Genomic DNA, 24,195 nt, shown 5'->3' on the forward strand with positions numbered 1-24,195 from the left:
GCAGAATTCTTTGCACTGTTTGCCCTAATGTATATAGTTTACAAACAGTTCAGGTAGTGGGTGGTAATTTACTACTTACTCCCAGAAGCAGTAGTGTCAAAAGTGCAAAATAATATTGTACCTACCCCCATTTCTGTTGGATGGTTGTGTTGGTTCAAAATGAATGGTATCTCTTTTGACTCTGTGCTTGCATTGCTTGGTTGTAAGCCATTAATAAAGCATACAGTTTATTTACTTATATTTTTAATCATAGCTGAAATCCATATTCATTCATCATCATCAAATTTGTCACCACCCATCTTTTCCCACCAGAGGGACTCATATTTCATATTTCAAATGTGAATATTTTTTAAATAAAATGTTGGGTTTCCTTTGGTCAGATATTGCTTGGTATTTATACCCTTCGAGTTGAATTTTATATATTTTTAATTTTATTTGTGCTTATATTGGTATTTTCAGTGCAGAAGAAGCAACATATTCTAGAACTGACAATTTTATGGAATTTGAAATGTTTGGTACACCATTTTGGTTGTTTTGGTCAGGTCTAAAGCTAACACCTTAACATAATAAAATTATATTCTGAGATGAACCACAATAATTTTGCATAATTATAGTAGCTGTTAAAAATATCAAGAACAAAAATAGTAACTGCAAATACACATCAGATGAAAGAGACAGCCCAAGAAAGCAGGGCTTGGTTGTTTTTGATATTCACACATCTACGTAATTAACAAGTCAGTTCAACTAAGAGGAGAATCCTTATGTCTGTATTCTCTTACATAGTTACTTGATGCCCATTAAACTTCCTGATCCTATGTGTGTGTGTGTGTGTGTGTGTGTATGTGTATGTATGTATGTATGTATGTATGTATATATATATACTGTACTTCTCTCCTGTTCTCTCTCTCTTTCTCCACACACACACGTCTATATATGCTTGTTATTTATTTATTTATTTATCTATCTGTTTATTTAAACAATTAGGCCAGTGTTTCTTAACTTTGGCAACTTTTAGCTGTGTGGACTTCAACTCCCAGAACTCCCCAGCCAGCAATGCTGGCTGGAGAATTCTGGAAGTTGAACTCCACACAGCTTAAAGTTGCCAAGGTTGAGAAACACTGAAATTAGGCTGTCAGGCTACAAAGCAAAGGACTAGCCATCAGTACTTTTATTTCCAAGAATAACTGTGGCTAACATAAGCCCCTTAATTAAGCCCAGAGTCCCCTTTTTGGGGGAGATGGGCAGTGATGAAAATTTGAAATATAAATAAAATAAATAAATTTCTTAGAAAATAAAAATGGAGGACAGTTTGCACTTCAGCACTCAAGAATATCCTGAAAATGGTGTGGAGCACCTTCATTAAGGTGTTTTGGCAATAAGCAAGCCCATCACTGATGCAGCCATTTTCATGGCGTAGTCTCAAAATTCTGTGCAAACAAAAATTAGTGAGGCTTGTCTTACATGACAATATAAAAAGAGTAAGCAGATCCCAGGGACTATAACTTACTGTAACTATACTATAACTAGGTGTCCCTGGCAAATATGAAAAAAATTAAACATTTATAAAATAACTCTAGCATTATTAATGATCTGTGGCTATTCTAACTAGACTAGCTCTCCTAATCTTATTGGGAGTGGTGGGCACTGAAATCCAACATATTTTTACATTTATAATCCACTGTTATTTATGTATTGCTAATTGTTCATGTTTTGATGAATATTTCTGGTCTGTGTAGAGAGGCTTCACATAAACTTTCTGCTCCCAATTTATTTGTAACTTATAAAGTCCCCCCCCCAATATTAGAATTTTATTGTAGCTAGGGGGCATCCTCTCCAAAAATATGTTTTTACTTTTCTGACTGTGTGAACTAACCTTAATCCTTTTAAAGTGATGTAGGTGTGTGTTGTGAGAGGGAGAAAGAGAGAGAGAGGAAGAGAGAGAAAGAAGAGCATGTTTATGACTGTCTTGTAGAATAATCACATGGAGAATAATCTTCTTTTGTTTGACAGCTGGCTAAATCCTTTATTTGTTATCGGTCATAAACGGAAACTGGAAGAAGATGATATGTACGAAGTACTCACTGAAGATTCCTCTAAGGTGCTTGGGGAAAGACTGCAATGGTATGTAAATCCCAGTGTCTCAGTATAGATAATTCACTCCTTTTATTCTTTTCAATCCAATGCGAATAAAGGCAATGAGGACCAAATTCAGTGTGGATGAAGAAGCTGGCAAAAGAAAGACTGAGATTTAAAATTAGTCCCTGGGGAAAAACTGTGCATGCATGGCCACGCACACACATATACACAGACAAGGCTTTTATGTACTTTGGTACATAAAAGAAAATACAGTCACCTCCTGTGGCCACTGCTGGGAAAGAGGTGAGAAAGAAGTCTAGAAACCATGCTCTGCAAGCTCTTGTTATTCTTCCCAATGCAAAGGAATGTTGAAAAGTAATAATCTAAAGGGAATTAGGACTCTGCCTGCCCCTCATCAAGGAACTCTGCAAAAACTGAAAAAAATGTAACCAAATTTGACATGGGAAAAAGAAAGACTGAGTTTAAAAAATTGGCAAGGGATGTGAAGAAAAAAAATTCAACTCAAATTTCTCCAATTTGAGCGGTGGAGATGATCTTGGAGAAACCATTAAGGTAACAGGTGCATAAGCATGCTTTGAGTCCAGGGTGAAGGGAAAGACTTAGAGATTCAGACTGGCTCCCCCCTGACTCCTTGGGGTATAAGAGGGAGAGAAGGGAAAACACAATCAGACTTGCATATTTCTGTTACCGTAGCCTTTCTCAATAAAGTATGGTTTTAGACTTCCTGTGGAATCTGTTTTCTGATCTGAACAACCCTGAAGGGCTGATGCCAATGCACTCCCCATAAGTCAGTTAGGTAATTGCATGGAACTTTATTGACTCCTCTGTTCTAAATCATCGTCCTTCCTCCTTCATGATCACATGACCCAGCATGGTGCCCTTACTAAATTGGAAAGAATTTCAGAAGCTGTGCCCCTCATGGTTCTTAACTTGTTACCATTGCACAGCTTGAATTTTGTGCCTTTGTGGAGATAGCCCTTTCCAGATCCAAGCATGGATGACAGGAGAAATGTAGTGCAAATGTCTTGTCTCATTTGTTTCTGGGAAAGGTAAAATCTTGAGCTGAAGCTGACTCTTGTTGAGTCACTTCTGTTGGGCTGGGAAGTATAACAAGGGAAAGCCTGCAAAGTGTGGTTTCTGGATTCTTTCCAATGGCAAGAATAGGGAAGTGTTTTGCCACTGCCTGTTTATTGATTTTTTTTTCAGATTTCCCAGTATAGTCTATAGCCCCTGCCTTCCCTTCCAGATATTAAGCAAATCTGAATCTACCTCAGCCCTTCGAGTAGGCAAAGTCAAGAAACAGGCATGGTAGGGATTCATGAGTGCTGTTTATTGTAGTAGGGTAGAATCTTGAGAGCCTGTCCAGATTTCTTTCTGCCCCATTTTATAGTGACAAAAATCAAGGCGGGGTTATTTTGAACTTTTTTTTTTCTCTTACTGCCCTGTAATTTTTTCACAAAGTCCTCCCTCAACAGCTGTTCATTCCTTCTGTATCCCAAAGTCAGCTTTACGTTCTCTGCAGTCTGCTAAGCTTTATCAAGGTCAGTTGAGGTTGGCTAGGAGCTGTCACTTCCTATGACTGCTATCAATATGACTAAGCACCATGGACTTGCCTTGAAATCTTTGTACAAGTTTGTGTGCCTCTCTAATTCCTTAGAGCAACTTTCCCTCACTTGCTTCAGAGAGGTTGTTAGGAATTATGGGACATGTAGCCAGAATATCTAAGAGCAGAAAGCTGGAAAAGGTCATTTAGAGAGATTTATATTGGGCTGTATGTCATTGTAAAGTTACTTACCTATTTTATGTCTTGATCATTAGCTACAGTACAAGAAATGCCACTGGTAAGATATATTGAATTCTTTCTGACCCCTCCCATCTAATTTTTATTTTTGTATTTTGAATTTATAGGTACTGGGATAAGGAAGTGCAAAAGGCTGAAAAAGAAGCAAGAACACCACATTTAACAAAAGCAATTATACTTTGCTACTGGAAATCCTATTTAGTTCTGGGTTGTTTTACATTGGTTGAGGTAACAGACTATAAGAGATGTACTATAAAAAAAAACTACAAGAAAGAATTCCGAGACCGTTATATTCATATGACTCTGCCCTGCCTAATAATATAACATTTCTAGATAATTTTAAGCAACAAGAAAAAAAGAAAAAAAATGGGGAAAATGAAAACGTATGTTAGCACCCTTTACAGATATAAAATGATGCATACAGTAACTTAGCTATATGTACATTAAATTGGTTTTATCATAGAACTATGTTTGGTGTATACAGTTGAAAAATACGTTTTTTTCAGACAATATTTACACATTCATTGATTGTATTTACTTTTTAAATTGTGTTAACAAATGGACTTACAAACCATTTTAATACTAAGGGCTTTAACATCTCTATATTTTGCCAGTTTAGCAAAAAATTGATCCTGAAAACAAAAGAACCCCACATCAACAACTCAGTGATTCTGGGTTTTGTATTCCACTTTATCAAACTGATAAAACTGCTAGCTTAAAAAAAATGATAAAGGGAAGGACCATGCTCCATGAAAGATTGGCTAAATACAGACATTTTTATCATCTAAACCAGGGGTATCTAACTTCAAAAGGCCCAAGGGCCACAATTGTATCCACAAGTCATTGGGCTCCATCTGAATCAACCAGTTTTTGCCGAATTACATAAAAATGAGAAAAGATTGCAATTATGAAGTAAAGGTGAAGTAATAGTTTGGGGAATTTTACTATTGACTGCACAATCAGTTGGAGCTATGATGATTTATTTCTTTCGCATCGTAAAACTAAAACTCAGTGTTTCTTGGCTAATAATATTAATTTTAATAAAATAAATTACATTTTCATAATAACCTTGTGGGCCGCTGGCTGGGCACCCCTGATCTAAAGCATGAATTTTATCATTAAAAGAGAAAATACCAAGAAATAATATGGGAGGGCTCTCTCTGTCTGTCTGTCTATCAGTCCATCCATCCATCCTGAAATGTTCTGTTTTTTTTTTCCATGGTTGATACAGTGTGCCATATCTAGAGGGCACAAAGTTTTTAGGAACTGATTTAATTTAGCACTGAGAAAGAGTCACTGGTGCCCAAAGAGCAAACTGCAAATGAACAATGCCAGGGTTCAGATTTTACTTCCATTGCACACTTCCAATGCAAACCAGACTCCCTCTCTGCTTTAACTCCAGATCTGCATTAGAATCATTAATAGTGATCCAACTTTAAAGCTTTTGTGAGAACTACCAACATTGTACTGTGAAATTATGGCTCTTGCTAGATTGGATCTAGGCGCTTCCCTGATTTTATTCTGGGCCATATGACTACTCTATGCATTAAGACTAAAATGTGCGTAACCAATAGACAAAGAAATTGAAGGCCATCATTGATATTACGGGGTCATGACATCATTGTGCAGATGGCATGAATTGTGTTACTTTTTGCTTTTGACTTATAGTAGGCTTGAATGTAGTGGAACGCACAGTGTTTCAAATTCAAAACCACTCTTGAGCTCTTTCTGAAACTCTTCCAACCATTCCAAATTTATGCAGGCAGTCATATAAAAATAACACATGCATACAACCAGGAGGGTTCCAAGCTCAAAACGTTTTGAGCTCAGGATGGTTTTGTTGTGGCTGAAGCAGCTTTGGAATACTTCGTGTAAGATTAGAACAACTTGTTTTGAACTTGAAACACTTTGCGCAGCCCTACTTGAGTACCCTATAGGAGAATGATAATAAAAAGAGGAACATTTTGTTTCAGTTGTTCCACTTTAATTGACCCCCCCTTTCTTCTTTTTTAAAGGAAACTCTGATACTGATTCAGCCAATATTTCTGGGGATGATTATTGGGTATTTTGAAAAGATTGGCTCTACAGATGCTGACGAAGATGCTTTGGCCTATGCCTATGCCTCTGCTGCAGCCTTATCTGTGTGCACTTTGATTCTGGCCATCACTCATCACCTGTATTTTTATCATGTACAACGTGCTGGCATGAAGCTGAGGGTAGCCATGTGCCATATGATTTATCACAAGGTAGGTAATAGATTTTCTTTATCTCAGTAAACAGGACACTTAACATAGGTGAGAGCTTGTCTTGCATTGTGAGTAAAGCAAACAAATGTTTTTAGAATCATTAGTTTAGCAGGGCGATGAAGTATGTGGCTGTTTGTGAAAAGAATGTTGGGATTACATCAAAATGGGTCTTCTGTGCCACATCTAAATTCCAGTCTGGGTGAGCAGGCTTAGGGCTGAAATCTCAAGCTAAAGCAGCAGGTTAGAAAGAAATTGGCTGCTGCTATCAACTGCTAAGCATTCTTCCTATGACGTTTAATGCAAAGATTTATCACACTGGTGAAAAATTTGGGGGGATGAAGGAGGCTAGGTGGACTTCTTCTAACACTGTCATCCAATTTAAGGCTTCTTTATATTTTCATTTTTGTCCTATTCAAGAATTTTCTCAAAATTCTTCAAGGTACGCTAAACTAATTCTCTTGCATTTGCAGTCAAGAAGGGTGTGGTGCAATTCAGCCATTGTGCAGCTAACTTCAGTATACCTCTCTGTCTGTTCTGGGTTACCAATCTTGGGGCACTTTTAAAGCTTTCAGTATTTGCACGTGGGAGGTTGCCTATGGAATTCTTTTCTGTGGGAAATTGGCTCCATCAGTTCTACTTAAAAAAGCATCAGTATTGTATGTGTCTGGAAGGGAATATTTTACCTAGATCTACTTTTATTTACTTACTCACTTTAAAAGTATCTCATATCTTAAGATAGTTGTTCTATACTATTGGAATATTAATATTTTTGTAATGAAACTGATGGATTTCAAGGTGCCTTATAAACTTTTGTAGTGTGCTATTCAAGTGGATAAATGGTATAACCTGGTGCAAGAGGATTTGGATACAGTAACTCATATCTTCATTACCACCTGATTAGACTACTGTAATACAGGCTGAATGGGGCTGCCTTTGAAGACTACATGGAAACTACAATTGGTCCAGAACACAATGGCCAGCATACTCATTGGCATGTGATACTTGGATCACATCAGTGCTCTGGAATATTCTCCTGGTGGGGATCAGGCTAACTCCCTCCTTGTTGGTTTTCAGGAAGATGTTAAAAATGGAACAGTATTTACTGTTTACTTTTAACTGAGTTTGGGCATTTCTCCATCTTTTATTCTTTTTTTATTCTCTGTTATTTTGGTTTTTTTTTACTATAGTTGTTTCTTCTGGTTTGAGGTTTTATGATTGTTAATTTAAAACTATTTTTAATTATACTGTGAAAGTTTTAATATTTTTCTCTATTGTATATCATGTAAGCCACTAAGCATTGTTGGAATATGGCAGGATATAAATGCAAAATGCAAAGGAATATTTGAAATGCAGGTGTAAATATTATATGATTAGAATAAAAAAGGACACTGTTTTTTCTCCCATTTTCTCCTATTTTGTCTGTAGGTTTGCAATCATTTTTTTACTGAAAGGGATGACAATATGCTGATAGGACAATTTTGTTAGATTCTGAACTTTTTTTTTAGATTGGTGGAGTGGTGTCTGTGTCATCATACAAGATCCTGCAGTAGGACCATATACGTACCTGAGAAGATTGCAGACTCTCCCATTACTAAGTGCATCATAGGAGCTTCTTACCTAAGGCTGGATCCTACAGTCTGAGAGTATTTGTAGTTCAGATGGGAAACAGCTTCTGAATTTTCCATGCTGCTGACAGATGTCTTACTCAAACCAGTGATATTTTTTTTAATCACAAGAAGATGCAGCTATTCAATTCTGCATTTGAGGACATCATGTGGGAAAGACTAATTCCTGTTCCTATCTTCCCAGCAGTTACCAGTATTGCTAAAGATATGGGATTGAATTAAGCTACCTTGATTTTTGTGGAAAAGCAGGTATTATCTGCTTTTCAGAAGTCAGGACTTACGTCCACCCAGTATACAGATGGGTGTGATGTCCATGGAATTGTAGGCACTTTCTCTGAGTACTTGAATTTTTTGTAACTCTCCAACTTTGGGGGGGATGGGATTCCAGTCTCACCATGTACATGAACCCTTTGAGTGTGGAGTAGGATGTTGGGTATGTATTTGCAGGATATGGTACATTTGCAGGAAAGCAACGTTTGTTTTTCAACCTGCACTCTTCCTTCTGATACTTGGTGTTAACCCCTCAGGAACTCTGTTGTCATTGGTATGATGCTTCCTCGTGCATAAACTCATCTCTGAGGAATTAATTTGCTATTCTGGATAATACACTATAGGGTGTTATGGGAGTCATGAAACAACCTTTACAACAAATACTGCATCTTTGCAGGGTAAAAACAAGAAACTCAGAAAGGCTTATTGGTTCATGTTGGGCTCTTGTTTCTTTATTTTTAGGGTTCTGATTACTTTTCCATTTCACCTCTCAACGTTCCAGAAGTCATTGAAATCACTAAGAATAACTCTTTTGTCAGTTTTAAAAAATTACGTTGGACCCATGATTTAGTAGCTCTTAGTGCAATGGACTTTGCATGAAATAGATAGTATCCTCATTCTATTGACATAATTTGCATAATGTTGTTGCTGCAGAGGCACATAATTAAATCTGATTTAATAGGCAGTCAAGAATAATGGTTACCCCTCCCCCAACTGGTTTGTTGAAATTGAAGTTTCACTCTATTTGCAAACATAATGCGGTCAGCATATTTTCCCCTAATTTTTGGGTGACAGAGTATTAGGCATTGAACTACCCTAGTTTATATTAAAATATTAATAGAGTTAGTTTGAAATTCCATTCTCTTGGTAATGTTTGCTTTGCTGATAACTTGTTACATTTCCCTTACTTTTCTAATTAGTGAGAAGTTGAAGAAAACAATGCTTATTCAGGCTATATTTTCTCTGGAAGGTGGAGCCCATGAAGTTTTGTAATATTTTTGTTTATTTAAAGTACATATGACTTATGTGTACTGGAGGCAGTAAACTCTCTGGCAGTTGCATCTTAACAGATCTCCAGAGAGGACCCCATCAAAAGCTTGTTAGCTTTCACAGCCTGAAACTCAGTTTTCTTGCTGTTCCTTCATATCTTTCTAAAAAAACTTCCATTTGTCTTTTTGAGCCATTTTACACCTGAATCAGCTCACTTTGGTTAGCGAGACTAGAAGAAACTTAGTGTTCATTCAGAAGACTTAAGGAAGATTTTCCAACAGTTCCCATGGAAATGCATCACATAATATTAATACTGAATCATGTCTTAGACTCTGGCCTTCTGTTACCTTATCTCCAGATTTACTGGACTGCAAGTCCAATAATTCCTGATTTGTATAACCCATGACTTTTGGAAGATGGGAACTGGGGTGGGGGTCGGGGGTGACTAAAAGAAACAAGCAGTGATAATTTGATTCACAAAAATAACTACAAACCCATATAGTGTGAGGTACTTGGGGGATTGTGTGCCCTTAACACCTAGGCATTTAGGATGTTGAGTATAACTGAATAACCCGAACACAGGGATTTGTCAGTAGCAATCCAGTTATCAACAACATGATCTGTCAACATGGTGTGTTGGCCTTAAAGTCTTAGTCCAAAAATAGCCAGGCTGTTCCTGAATTGTTTTTCCTGATAGTAGAGAACTGCAGGGGGGCGTTGGGGGGAGTGACAGGTAGGATTTCCAGAGTTTTTCAGCCCAGAGGGAGAGTTGAGAGGCATTTCTCTGTATGTAGAGGCCTGCATTAGAATTTAGAGGACATTTAGGAAGGTTCACCTTTAGGTTTAAGGTTTTTCTTTTTTGCTTAAGCCAGGTTGTATGTTATTGATAGAATGGTACAATGTGTATCTGTTTGCTGTTACTCAACATACCAGTAATCTTCCTGCTAACTTGTACGTAACAATTTTTCTGTGAAACAATGACCAGGTATTATGGCACTCTTTATGTTAAGTTTAATTTTTGGTTTAAGCAAAATTAATTTACTGCACAGGCATGGGTTTATCCTTAGGGACTTTGTTAAATGCGTGTGGGAATGAAGTGCTTGTTGCTTTGATACCTTATTCCGAATAGATCTTGGTATTATTTTATGTCCTTTCAAGCATGCCTGTAATGCCATGGAAATCACACTGTGGGAAAAAGAAGGAACTTTGTGGGTAAACTATTTATATTTTGAATTAATCATTTCTACACATTTATTATACTGTTATTGGCCTCCACATGTTTGTTCACACACTATTCACAAGGGTGTGGGATTGCACTGTGGGAAAACAGCACCAAATGCCCCCTTATTTGATGGGAACTTAATCCTGTGACATACTTAAATGCTTTGCACATTTTAAGACAGGATAAGGCTTCTGATAGCAGGTCTAATGCATCTGTGCTTGGTGGATATTTATGATACCTCTGTGTTAAAGTTCTGTCAAGACTAGAAAAATGGGTTTCTACAGTATATCACTATTGGCTGACATTTCTGTTAAATCTTCAAAATAGCAGGCTCCTGAAGAGTGAATTGTGTCTGTGAATTGGTTCTCATGGTTAGTGTGAAAAGTAAGGACTGTGAGTACAAGTTGTTCCACAGTTTGAAGATCTTGCAGTGCTTGTAATTCTTAGACAATGCACCATAGTGTGGAGAAGCACAAACAGGAGTTCTGTCCTTAAAATGTTGCCAGCATTGTTGTGTGAGAAGTACGGAGAGAGAAATGGACTCCTTTCTTTTATCTGAAACAGATTTCCCCCAAATACTTTTGTAATAGCTTCAGTTTTTGATGTAGCCTTTTTTCCTATAACAGAAGATGATGCTTCTGAACAAATGCTTAGAATAGGAAAAGTTGTGGCAATGAGGTTTTACAGAGTGTGGCTTTGCAAAAGGTTAGGAGGAACTTACCATCTTGTATACCTGAGCAAAATAGGAAGGGCTGAGTTTGGAGTATACTTTGACAGAACAGAAGAGAGACGTTGGAGATGGAACAGCAGCAGTGGGTCAAAGAATAGCTGCCATTGGCATTAAAAGAGGCAATAATTCAGGGCCTGAGACAATGGTGTGGGCTTTGTTGTAGCAGCTTGGGGGAACCCATAGGGTGGAAGAGTGGAGGATTCCTATTTCCTTTCCCAGAAATCCTCTTGATCATTGCAGCCTAACCCTGCCTCTTAGATAGTTTCCATTGCCGCTGTCTTCTATAGAGTGCCTGCCCCTTAACCCTGGCATGTGAATGAGAGTAACACCCTGGGTTATTTTCTGGCAATTACTGGGGAAAAGTGAAAAACAATGTAGAAGAAATGTATTGACATAGGATCACCTCTTGACCTTAAAGCATTGAGGTATACAACTAGGTTTATTAATCCTTTCTTCCTTCAAGTAAATCAACCTCGCAAGATACAGACACAACTAAATGCTATTAAAAAGAAAATTAAAATTGTAGAAAAATTCCCTGTAGCATTAAGTATTAGAATACAGGTAATCTACATTGGAAAAGAGAAATAACAGTGCTGTTCTGATCTGAAGAGCTAGCAAATGCAAATGATTGAACAAGGAAAGGATCCAGTGGAACAGATTAGCCCTAAGTGACCTCTCTTCCTACTGATCTCATAATGTTCCTTGGTTTTCTGTGGAGCTGTGAGAAATAAAGCGTGTGAAGAGGCATCTGGAGTAATCCTAGTAAAAAACAGGAAGTAGGACTGGACACAGGTACGCGCTCAGATTTAGCTTATTTGTGGTGATAAAGCAGTGTAGTGAGTTCACTTCTTTGTCCTTACTGAGTCTCCCAAATGTTGGTCAGCTGCACTGTTTAGAGTGTTCTTGATCCAGTTAGGTGATGACACAACATGTCATGAATATCTGGTTAGTGTAGATTGTGACCATCCAGCTGAGTACTTAGTGGATAAAATAGTTCATATTTGTGACTGGTGTTATGACAACTACAGAATTACAGAAAGTTCTGAAGGATATGAATGATCTGAAGCCATAGCAGTCTAGTTTCAGGCCTAGGCATGGGATGGAGACAGCACTGGTTGCTCTCATGGGTGATCTGTGCTGAGACTTGGATGGTGGGAGACTATACTTGTTCTGCTGTATTTCTCAGTGGCCTCTGACACTGTCAATCACAGAATCTTTCAGGAATTTGGTTGGGAAGTGGAAACTTTGGGCTCAGACTCAACCCAAGCAAGTGCCCCAAAAGAACAAGGCCTTTGCCTTTTCCTAAAAAGGGAAGGGTTGGGGTAAATATGTTTTCGGCTTATGTGCAGAATCCCATGTCTGACAGAAAATGTGCATTGGGTATTAATCTGTTGGGCAAGAAAGGCTGGTATGGAGGCTACAGCATTGTGAAAGCAAACTGGCTATTGACAACAGTAGCTGTGACAACTTTCTCAGCAGCACAGTAAGTTATACATTACTAAGTAAACTCAAAGCAGGGTGAAATCCCCAAAAGAATTTAATTGAATAAATACTAAGAGAGTCAACACAGAAATCCACGTCTCTTCAGCCTGCCAGGAACCCCAAGAATGGCAGCCGACTGAGTCCCTAGAGCCAGCAGCTGCAAGCACCCTCCTAAGACTTTGGGTCTATGCCAAGGTTCAAAGGGTCTTGGGGCTTTTGCCAACTTTTTATATTAGGAAGGGATAGAAAGTATAAACAATAACACCTGGGGATGGATTGGTAGCAGATCTTATCATGGATCATAACTTTAGAAGGTTTTAGGAAAAGGTCTCTAGCAGATAGCACCTGGCTATAGTCTGATGACTTACCTGGTCTTCATATACCTTGGGAACCCAGATCAGTGATCCTTTGCTAATTACAAGCTTATGAGAACATTGCTTCTAGCATGCAGCTATTGTTTCCCTTCTCCTTAGGAAGTTTTAGATTAGAGAGAGAGAGGGTGGTGTCCCTTTTATCTTAACTGATTACAAGTAGGAATATAGATAAGTTTTCAAGTGAGAGTAATTAATAAAACAATGATACAACCCACAAAGCTTGCCTCGTAACTACTGAGTGTATCTGTGGAGGAATTTGCAATACAGCACAAAGCTTTCTAAGTTACACACAGCTGCCTTAGCTGCTAAATAAATCTTTTTTACACAGGTATTTCTTATATGTGCAAAGGGGAAAAGGGATCCACATTATTCTTTCCTTGCCAATCTTTTGTCATGCCAATACAGTGAGTCTGTGCATCTGTATCAATATCTATATAGATATAGATGTACTGTAGTAATATTTCAGAAGTGCAGAAATTCCAATAATGTTACAATAATTTTTAGTATAGTTTTTATAACTTCAAGGTAAGATCTTTCAACACATCTGCAAACATTTCAGAATATGTGAAGAGACAGTAGACCACATAGTATTAAGAATCTTTGATTATTTGATTACTTCTACATGAGATATTTTCACAACCATCATACATCAATCAGTGTCTCATGCAGGAGGCAGAGGACATTTCAGGTCACTGTTTAAAAATAGCAATTTGTTATATGAGCTTTCCTGGTTTCTGTATGTTTCTAAAGAGGAAGAAGTAATATAGTCACTGCTAGCTCTGGAGAAGCTGGGTTCATATGTGACACAAAACCAAATTGAGTAAGCCATAATTGGCTAGATTCACGCAACAGTCTAAGCCATAAACCATGATGTATGGACCAAAAAGGCAGATTCACATACTGTAACTCAGTGTGACATGTCATGGTCTTCTTTCTCAGCTGTCTTTTACTCAAACTTGAACCTTCGTTTTTGATCCTCAAAGGACTGATTTTTGGGGTCTGTTTCATCTACATTGTTCAGACAAGGTGATTATTAAATCTCAGAATATTTCATGAGTAGTGTATGTATTTTTTAAAAAAGGAAATATTCAAAAACATGAAACTTGCCTAAGTTGGGAAAATGCTGTGACTAAATACTGTTCAATGTATGAATGTGACGTTTGAATAAGTTTGTTTCTGCTTTTAGGCACTTCATCTGAGTAACGCAGCCATGACAAAAACTACAACAGGTCAAATTGTAAATCTTTTATCAAACGATGTGAATAAATTTGATCAGGTAGGTCCTGATATTGGGAGACATAGTTTATGAAAGTTTTAACCTGAGTGGTCTTAGATAATGGCCTTTCCTTTTTATTCATAGCAAGATAGAATGAATGAAAATTCCTGGGTTTCCTTGTGTGTCCATGCAATGGATAAAAATGTTTTTTAAAGGCTATATAGAGTCCTTTGGGGGGGCGTATCTTGGATTTTGATGAAGTATGATTTCCAAGCAGATGTCTTTTTAGAACTGAGAATTGTGATAAGAAGAATAACCTATAGGCTGTAATCTTAAAGCAGACTTTGTTCTCTCTCTCTCTCTCTCTCTTTTTGGTGGGGAGTGGGGGGTTTAAAATATGTTGGCTTTTAAAAACTGCCATTGGTACCTATGATACATTCAAGGATACTACAGTGGCAGAACAATACGTCTCCTTCAAATTGAGCTTGACTCTTCATGAGTTAACAGATATGTCCATGTAAGATTTCTCAGCAATATTACAAAACTGATTGGCCATTCCCTTCTTTTGGAGTAGGTGTTAAACATCCCAGTCCCGGCTTCTGATATTTCATGGTAACCAAGAAAGTATTAACCAGGTGTGACTGTGCTTAGTTTTTTGAGATCCATCAGGGTCAGCTACTGTTCATTATTTTGCCTTGGGCCAACTCATTTGGCTTAGCCCAGCCTGTAGATGATTTCGTATAAATTAGGAGTAGGCTGATCTCGTGAGATATGGGTTAGAACCCTCACAAACCAGACAGCATTAAACTTGTGCCATGCCAAGGTTTTCTTAGATATCCAGGGTAAGTATGGGAGGCACTTTGACTCACATGTGGTGCAAATTCAGATGCAGATCCTCTCTGTCCAGCTGCTGGTGGCTTCAGATGCAGAGATGGTCAGAGATGGTAAATGTCAAGGTAAAAAGAAGCTGTGTCTCAGCTGATGGAGGCAGTTGCTGATGCTTGGAGATGCCATCTTAGTAAGGAGCAATTCCAGAACAGCTAGAGTGGCATGCAGAATAACACAAGGCACTTAGGGCAGAACAGTGACTTTTTGTATTTAACCCAACATATCCAGATATGGATTATTTCTGGGTCCCACAGGACTGTCCCAGGACACCTGAAATGTGTTGACCAGATTGGTAGCTGTCATGATTTTTCTACTTTCAGTTCATTTTGTGAGTCGTGTGTGTTTCTCTTTTGCCTAGGTGACTATTTTCCTGCATTTCTTATGGGCTGGACCGCTTCAGGCGATAGCTGTGACTGTGCTTCTGTGGCTTGAGATTGGCCCGTCCTGCCTTGCAGGAATGGCGGTGCTCTTTATCCTTCTCCCCTTGCAAACCTGCATTGGCAGGCTCTTCTCATCTCTGAGGTAAGAGCGGTTGAGTTTTCTTCCTCTGGAAGAAAAAAAAACTCTATAAACTCAACAAGGATAGTTATTCTAGTTTGTGTTTTTTAAGGTATATGCTTTGAAAGGAAAGGTTCAGAAATATGTGTGTGCTAAATTTGGCATAACTGAATGGAGACATTTTCTTTTCATTTCATCTTTATTATACTGTTTGGACAGCCTGGCATAAAGAACGCAAGACATGTGCAGGTGTGAAAAACTGTCCTTTAGGTGAGGGACCCTCTTCCTGTTTCTGAAGTGGCTTTATGGTTGCCTCCTGTGCCCAGAAGCTTTGGGCAGGACAACCTCTGGCGGTCCCATGCTGGCAGACCTGCACCAGCAGCTCCAGAGTGGCATGACAGCCAAGCCTAGTGCCTGTCAAGCCTTGTGCAGGGCATCAGTGTGCTGGCAGAGATCCTGCAGAGCCCTCCTCAATGTAGGCAGTTCTGCTCAGGCCTCAGTTTTGCCTCTTTCTCTAGCTGGCAGGTCGGGGTTGTTTAAGAGGGGCAGGCATGCCAGGGGCTGCTGCAGGGACCCCTAGGTCCTCTTGGTTGGATTTGCTGAGAGACACGGCTGCTGCTTCTCTCCTCTGCTCCATTTCCCCAAGCAGCCATTCTCTCACCCAACAGCTGTGGGGAGCAAGAAGGCCCCGAGTGATATTGGCCTGGCCTTGTCGCCCTGCTCTTCCCCCTTCTCTGGGTCTGATGGGTCTGGGAGGCTGCAGGCAGAGCACAGTTGGATGACTAGATGATGCGGGAACATTAGTAAGTGTGGTGGGCTAATAGGTATACTGGAGCAAGGGGGTGATGAATTTGGTCTACAGTTTGAGAACTCTTCCTTTAAGTGAAGAGGAATTAATAGGACGTTTTAAAAGTGCACATTTCATTGAGTGGGACTACCAGATCTGGACTGCAAGAATCTGGATGACTGCTAGTCCCAATTTAAGAGATCCCTTTCAAGTGAAGACTAGTCAATGCTATTCTGTCTTTCAAGATATACAGTTGCTGTTCCTGAACATGATTGGACATAGAAGTCTGGGTGAGGATAGTGTTCTATCTAGACCTGGGATCTATTTTTAAACTAGCCCCTAAAGATACTAAAGGTTTAATGGAAGGCTCCAGGCAGGGTCTAGTAAAAGGCCATGTGGTATAAAAGTGGTAGGTACAATGAGATGTAGAATATTGAACATGAAGAAGAAAATGTAGAAATGAGAGGATCTTAGAACTTGGAAAAGAGAGGGATGGTAAGCGGAAACAGATTTGATCTGAAGATAGAAAATATCTCCTCAATTTTCTTTCTACAAAATGCGATCTCAGCTCTTAATGAGCCATTTTGTATTTTTTTTTCTTACTTGCTTGTTCCATAATTGCAAATCTTCAGATTACAAATTTAGACCTTGGACTAGCTGTTACTTCTTGAAGTATTTCAAGACTGAGTTTCTGTGAGACTCTCTGATCAGCTGAGCTGTGGAATGTTTCAGTACTGTTGCGAAACAAGGGTGTTCTGAGAAAGTGGAGACTTCATGTTTTTAAAGTACAAACAATTGCAGACTATACAGTGCAATGGTTGAATACCCATCATTTTAGTGAATATCCTTTATAAGAGCTAATTTGCTATTTCATTTAGTTATGTGGTTTTAAAATGTATAACATATTTTCATTTCAATAGTTTCAAATTATTATGATTGTTACTGCATTGGAAATAGTAATAAAATTATTTCCAGCATTTTGTCAAATTGTTCAGGACAGTATGTTTGCTGTCTTATTGATGTTATCCTCCGAATAATCCTAGTATCTTAAGCTGGAAGATAAGACTTTTTCAGCTTTACACTCTTTACCATTTTACAGTAATCTCCCTCATCAGTAATCACAGTAAATAGTCAAAAAACAACAATAACAAAAAAGCAAAACAAGACAAATCAAGATATCTTCAGATATGTTCATCTAGGTTCCTGCATAAAATTATTTTGGATTAAGGCTGAGCTGTGGCAAATATCCATGAGGAGAAAATTCCAGCACTGTGAAATATTAAACCTGGTCTTCTGTTTATGTATTAAAGGACATTTCTCAACATTCCATGACCTTCTAGTCTGCAGTTAGTTGATTGCTGTGCTGTTGTTAGTTACCAAGAGGCAAAACATAAGTTTGAACTCTGCTCTAAAGGCATCCTTCAGGGTATACCCTACTTTTAAGTCCATATGTGGACTTTTAAGTCCATGCCTTCCAAATTCTATCTCACTCCTCTAATAGTTTCTGCTCATTACTGCAGTCCTTTACTTGGCTGTGGTTTCTTGTTGCTATTATTACTCTCTTACTAACTTGAAGGAGGATAGATGGTGAGTGTTAGAGTGCTGGAAAGGGTTTGGCCCAAGAGATCAGAAAAAACACACACCAGGCATTTCGATGAAAATAAATGTATTTACAGAAAGCATAAAAACATAAACAGTTTCATATCCAGATATCCTGGATAGGCACAAAAGCTTTATAAGCTCGCACACGCACAGAGCTGGGAGAACAAGCTGCTGCTGCTGCTGGGCTAAACAGAAAAACTAAACCTTTCTGATGGCAAGCTTCCCCTTAGGCAATGAGCAGCTTTAGCTTATTTGGTCATTCTTTTCACACCCAAACCTGAGGATACTTAAGTCTGACCTTCTCACCCTGCCAGAGTGATTTGTTACCATAGTAACTTAATTCCTCTGCAGCCAAATTTCTTGCAGAAAAAACAAATACCAACAGTGAGCAGTGGCCACCATTGTCTCTTGCTTGCTCACCTTCTTATGGCTACAGTCCTGAGAGGAGAGTTGGTGAGCAGACAATAGATTCTCTTACCTGTTTCTACTTATTCTATATCTATATGCCTTCTACTAGGATGTATATTTCCATAGGTGTCTGACCATGCCAGTCCCAATGCTTGCTTGCATATATCTTCATTTCTTCAAAGCACTATGGCCATTAATGTTAGGTGAAAGAATCCACTAAACCTAGATAAGCTTTTTCATAAGTATCTTAAGTTCATTCATATATGTGTTTTCAGTTCTGTTAACTAGTTCATTATATTTGATTGTATGGTCCTTAACTTTTACTTTTTGGGGGAGAATGTTTTTTTATTACTGAATGCAGCACAGAAATTCTTACATTAGGTAAACAAAAACGTCCTTTATTGGGCCAATATGTATCTTAGAATTAGAGTTTTTCAAAGTTTATCTTTATAGCTTCCCATTAATCTTTCAGGAGCAGGACTGCAGCTTTCACAGATGCAAGGATCAGGACCATGAATGAGGTCATAACTGGAATGCGGATAATAAAGATGTATGCTTGGGAAAAGTCATTTGCTGATCTTGTGAACAACATGAGAAGGTAATTTTATATCCCACTGAAATTCTATACCTATGTTGTTCTTTACTTGTTTTTAACTAGACTGTGGTATTTTGCAATGGAGGATTTTTTTTTTTTGAGTCACAATAAAAGACTGAGAATGTTTTGGAGGTAAGGAAAACCTGTTTTCTCCTTGGTCATATAATATCCCTTCCTGTAAGAAGTATAGTTTATGATTTGTTATAGGAATGAACTGAAACATATCACCATTTTTCAAAATCTAAAATATATAAAATAAATTGCTATGCTTCTTCCATATCTAATTCCCTGAAAACTTGAAAATACATTCCAAAAAATTAACACTTCTTAGATTTCTATCCTGCCTTTCCCCTAGGACAAGGATTCCTAGACTTTTGGCATGCCTGCTTTCTGATACTGTAGAAATCCCCATGTCTCCTCATGCAAATGTGCACTAGATTCATCCCCAGTTTTCTGCTTGGGTAAAAGTATACATTGGACCTTCCTGTTCCCGGCCATCTGCTTCTAATCTCTCTGCCCACCCAGCCCCGATCTTCCTGCACACACCCCTGGATTTTTCTGCCCCACATCCGAAGATGTTTGCGGGGCTTCTCTCGCTTCCACCAGCCTGCCTACCCCCACCACTCTTCCCAGTCTCATTTGAAAATTGCTGATTTTAATGCTGATCATTGCTCTAAAACTATATCTCCTTGCATTCTGTTTGGGATTTGTTCATGCCCCTGAGGGAGTCACACCCTCCAGTGTTGGATTCCCTGTTCCTGTAGCTGAAAGGTAAATACAGCATTCCCTCCTCTGATTTTCTGTGCGGCAGGTTGGGTTAAGAGAGAGTGACTTGCCCCAAGCCATTTATTTGTTGGTTTGTTGGTTTGTTGGTTTGGTTTGTATGGCTGCCTATCTTGAACCAGCTCTGGGCAGCTCACAACAACAATAAAACTACAAAAGCCAGAAAAATCATATACAGAAAATTAAAAAACCTGGTGGCTCAATCAACCTTCCTGGGTGTTCCAACAACCACCCGTGGGCTCCCCTGCTCTATCCCAGTGCCTGGGTAAAGAGCCAGGGTTTTAATGGCCTTCTGGAAGGCTAAGAGGGTGGTGCCTGCCCAATTGGCAGGGGGAGGGTGTTCCACAAGGTAGGAGCAGCCATGGAAAAGGCACGCTTCCCAGGTCCGGCTAAATGGCAGTATTTCAGGGGAGGGACCTGGAGCGTGCCCGTCGGTCCTGAGTAACCTGGCCCAGTGCCATGTAGGGCTTTAAAGGTGATAACCGGCACCTTGAAATGCACCCATAAGAAAACTGGAAGCCAGTGCAGCACACACAACTGCGGTGTAACATGGGCAAACCTAGAGATGCCCAGCAGTGTGTGTACTGCTGCATTCTGGACCAGGGCAGCCCCGTGTAGAGCGCATTGAAGTAATCCAAATGGGAAGTCATTGAGCTTCCATAGCTGAGATTGAGTTGAACCTGGGTCTTGCCGGTCCTAGCACTATATTGTCACTGTGAACATTCAGAAAGCTTGAAATGACCTGGCTGCTTAAGAGCATTGTGGAGTTGATGATGGGGTGTATGTGGGTGCTATTATTGTTTTGATGTTATTAATGATGTTGAATTGGGTTTTTTTATATTGTGGGTGTTACTGTTATTTAGCTTTTCTAAGCCCTTTAGATGTGCTTGATTGAAATGGCATAAAAGTACTTGTAATATATAAAATACTTTGTGTATTTATTTATTTATCAAAATTATCAAAATTTAATTTCAGAAAGGAGATTTCAGTGGTTCTTAAGAGTTCTTATCTTCGGGGACTGAACTTGGCATCCTTCTTTGTTGCCAGCAAAATCACAGTGTTTATGACATTCATGACCTACGTGTTGCTGGGCAATCTAATTTCAGCAAGTCGGGTATTTGTCGCTGTCTCTCTGTATGGTGCAGTGAGGCTGACAGTCACTCTGTTCTTCCCAGCGGCTGTTGAGAAAGTATCTGAAGCACTGGTCAGCATTAGACGAATCAAGGTATTATAAATTCAGTGCTCTGAATTCAGTTGCAGCATTAGAAATAATTAACAAGTTGGTAGGTCACACTCTTTCTTCCAGGCAGCCCTGCACCTTTTATAGCTAGAGAAAGAGTATGCATAAGTATTTGCCTTATGTAGTTCCCTAAGGGTAATTCTTAATTGTTACAGATGATTAACTGCTTAGAAGTTGAATTTATGGTGCTTTTTATTGACTAAGGATGTTCAATTGAATAAACATAAATGATTTTCAGTGTAATGGGAATGATTATGGATTAGAGATGGGCATCTTTACCAGGTAATTTGAAATAATGGAAACATATTTTTACAGAAAAAAGCTTTGGAAATACGGAATTATAGTGTAAGACTAGTCTTTTTTAGTCATCCCTGACCAATAAAAAGCAGATAGATCCTATTGCTGGTATCTCCTTCACTCCTAGTGCTTGGAGCTGAAATGGAATCTAGGAACAAATCCACTAAATATATAAAGCTTGAGCCAAATGTCTTGGCCAAGCCATTGTAAGAAGGCTTTGGAGACCTGCTAAAAGATGGTGACAGGCTTTGTGCAACCCATGAACTGCACATTTGATACCTCTGCAAAGTCAACAAGAAGAACCAGGTCCTTGACAAAGGAGGTTGAAGTATTTCCTTCTTTGGTGAAAATCAATGTCAGGGCATCTGAGAATTTCACTGTATATATGCAATAAATATATGTACAAGATAGTATTGCATTGTGCAGCCATTATATTGCTCTGATCCTTGATGGCTTCCACTGGATCTTCTTTTTTGGCCTGCGCAGTTGAGGGTGGGGTGGAGTAGGATTCAGGGCCTATCTTTGCAGAAGGGTGTGTGAGAGAAACTCAGAACTGCTAATTAGATATGTGAAGGCACAGAAAAAAAATCAGAAAACCATCTTTCATTTCTGTTGATGATCAGATTTTCATTTTGCTTTTCATGGTTCCATAAGCATCCAATATCTGCAATGTGAAATGCTGTGCTTATTTTCTGAGGAAGTATGCATAATTAATGTACAGTATATATATAAACAATTAAAAAGGAAAAGAAAAGAATCAGATATTTAGAACCTAATATCTTTTTAAAGCAAAAAAGTACGAATTTGTTAGCAGAGACTGAAAAAGCAAGAGAAAGATATTCTCACTTAGCTAAACTGAAATAGCCAAAACTGTCAACAAATTATACCCAAGTTTTAGATGCAAGTTTCAGCCATTCAGAAATAAAGTTTTTAAAAGTTAAAAAAAATGAAAGATGGGCTTTCTGGAGAATTCTGGAAAAGATATAAAGATATTTTAGTTCCAGACTTTTTGTCAATACATAGTCTATTGCAGCAAGGGGAATATCTTCAGATACCCTGGTAAAGTTCTAAGATTACGCTAATTCTCAAGGCAAACAAAACTCACAAGAGGTGGCTTCTTATAGACCTATTTCATTCATTAATGTAGACTATAAATTATAAATTAAACTATTAGCTAATTGTCTTTAATTAATTATAAAATTATACATCTAGACCAGTCCAGATTTATTTCAAAAATAAAAAAGCTCAGTAAGAAAATCATTAAACATAATATTTTTTGTAAAAATTAATTCAGTTTCCCTATCTATATACTCTTTGAATATATTGAAGGCCTTTGGTTGTGTGGAAGTATTTCTGAAAAAAGATCAGCAAAAGATAAATTAATCTTTTCTGTTTTGTGTTTATATGATCTTAATTCTTTTTCCTCCCTTTGATGCAGAACTTTCTAATCCTTGATGAAATTTCTCAGCTCAGTCCACAACTCAAAAATAACAGTGAAAATCCTTTCCTTAATGTGCAAGATTTGACTTGCTCCTGGGACAAGGTAATAACTTTTATTCTGAATGGCAGTATGGAATCCAGGCATATCCATGCCCCAACTAAAGGATGCAAAAATTGGGGGCGGTGATGGACACCCCTGGACAAACAGCTGTTCTTTCCCCTCTCAATCTCTTTTACAAGAAAAGTGCTTTTTCTCCCTTTCACAAGCACCTCCCTATTTCCAAACAAAACACATTGCCCAGCAATATGTTGCTTTCAGAAACCAAGACAGTATGACTGGTAGGAACTCAATGGCGGTATCAGGTAGGGCCTCAGTTTGAGATCTTAGCCACAGACCTCCTAGCTGGCTTTTCATGCACCACTTGTGTTAGCTCCTTTCCACCCACTCTTGGGCTGCCACACCCCGTCCCCTGCCTGCCCCTCAGAATGAAACTCACCATATTATCCTGCTCTGTAGAGTAGTGTAAATGCAGAGAAGGACAGTGAAATAGAAAATGCTATATAAATGTTTTGGTTAAGCACAATGATATCAGCTCCCTTCACTGGGAAATTTACAGCCCTTCCGGGCTGTGACTTCACTACGTCTGCAGCCTAATGAAGTGAGAGCAGTGTGATGAGTTGGCCTAGTTCCTGTCATTTCCAAGGAAGCACAATCCAGTTACTACTGGGGGGTAAATTCACAAGGTACAAGTGATGGAATGCCTTCTGCAAAGCTATTTTGAAAGACCCCAAAAGAGGTGGTACATTTTTTTCATGTCGTGTAACAATGAACACAATTTCTTTCTGGAGTCAAGATGAACTGAAACAAGTCTGCCGTCACTAGCACCAAACATTTATTGCTCAGCATCGTGTCATGGTTTGCTTGAGCCAGTTAATTCCGTGGCACTTTATGGGCCTCCTTTCTCTTTGAAACATTTTTTATGAAAAACAGGAGAATTGGCAGGTATCTTGTATACTGAAATTCATTCAGATGTTCCTTTTAAGACCCCTGTGGCTCCTGATGACCTTTTTCAATGGATATCACTTTACAAAGCATGTATGATATTGCTAGTGTTTTCTTTTTCTGTTTAGTAACCATGTTCTGAATTGCATAACTATATGTAAGTTACATTGAAGAAGAAATGCAGCATTGTAGTTGGCTGAAACTGGAATGCTTCCAATGAAGTCAATTCCTACTCAAAGTGAAGGGAAAGGCTGATTGTATAACCTGAAAGTTTTAGTCATTAGTAGTGAGAAGGAATAAAATGAGCTGTTCGTGCCACCTTGTGGCGATTAAAGCATAATGCCTAAGAAGGCCAATACTCTGTAATTTCTGGTCGCGGTCATGGTGGAACAGCATTGCAGGATTGGAAACATCGGGTTGTGTTGAATGCCTACCTTTATTGGAAGCTAGATTATCATTTAAAATCCAATCAACGTTAATGTTTAGTAGCATTAACGGTACCTGGATCAATTAAAAGAGGATGAGAAAGTTGCTAGAGAATATTGGCAATCGTTTTTTATTTGTGAATATGAATAATGTTTTCTCATGCTGACTTCTTGCT

General features: G+C 38.6%; 1 protein-coding gene across 2 annotated transcripts in view; it reads left to right on the forward strand.

The window, feature by feature from the left end:
• The window catches only part of ABCC4 (ATP binding cassette subfamily C member 4 (PEL blood group)), a 163,192-nt gene that overhangs the window by 9,094 nt on the left and 129,903 nt on the right, over window positions 1-24,195 (forward strand). The window contains exons 2-9 of one of the 2 annotated variants that reach the window (XM_063304648.1): window positions 2,011-2,121; window positions 4,006-4,126; window positions 5,914-6,144; window positions 14,024-14,113; window positions 15,300-15,463; window positions 18,709-18,834; window positions 20,590-20,839; window positions 22,590-22,694. In XM_063304648.1, the coding sequence (XP_063160718.1) occupies window positions 2,011-2,121; window positions 4,006-4,126; window positions 5,914-6,144; window positions 14,024-14,113; window positions 15,300-15,463; window positions 18,709-18,834; window positions 20,590-20,839; window positions 22,590-22,694 (1,198 nt within the window). The remainder of the gene's footprint in view (window positions 1-2,010; window positions 2,122-4,005; window positions 4,127-5,913; window positions 6,145-14,023; window positions 14,114-15,299; window positions 15,464-18,708; window positions 18,835-20,589; window positions 20,840-22,589; window positions 22,695-24,195) is intronic. The other variant, XM_063304649.1, reaches the window with a different exon arrangement.

This window comes from Candoia aspera, chromosome 5 (genome assembly GCF_035149785.1).
Source record: "Candoia aspera isolate rCanAsp1 chromosome 5, rCanAsp1.hap2, whole genome shotgun sequence".
Lineage (NCBI taxonomy): Eukaryota > Metazoa > Chordata > Lepidosauria > Squamata > Boidae > Candoia > Candoia aspera.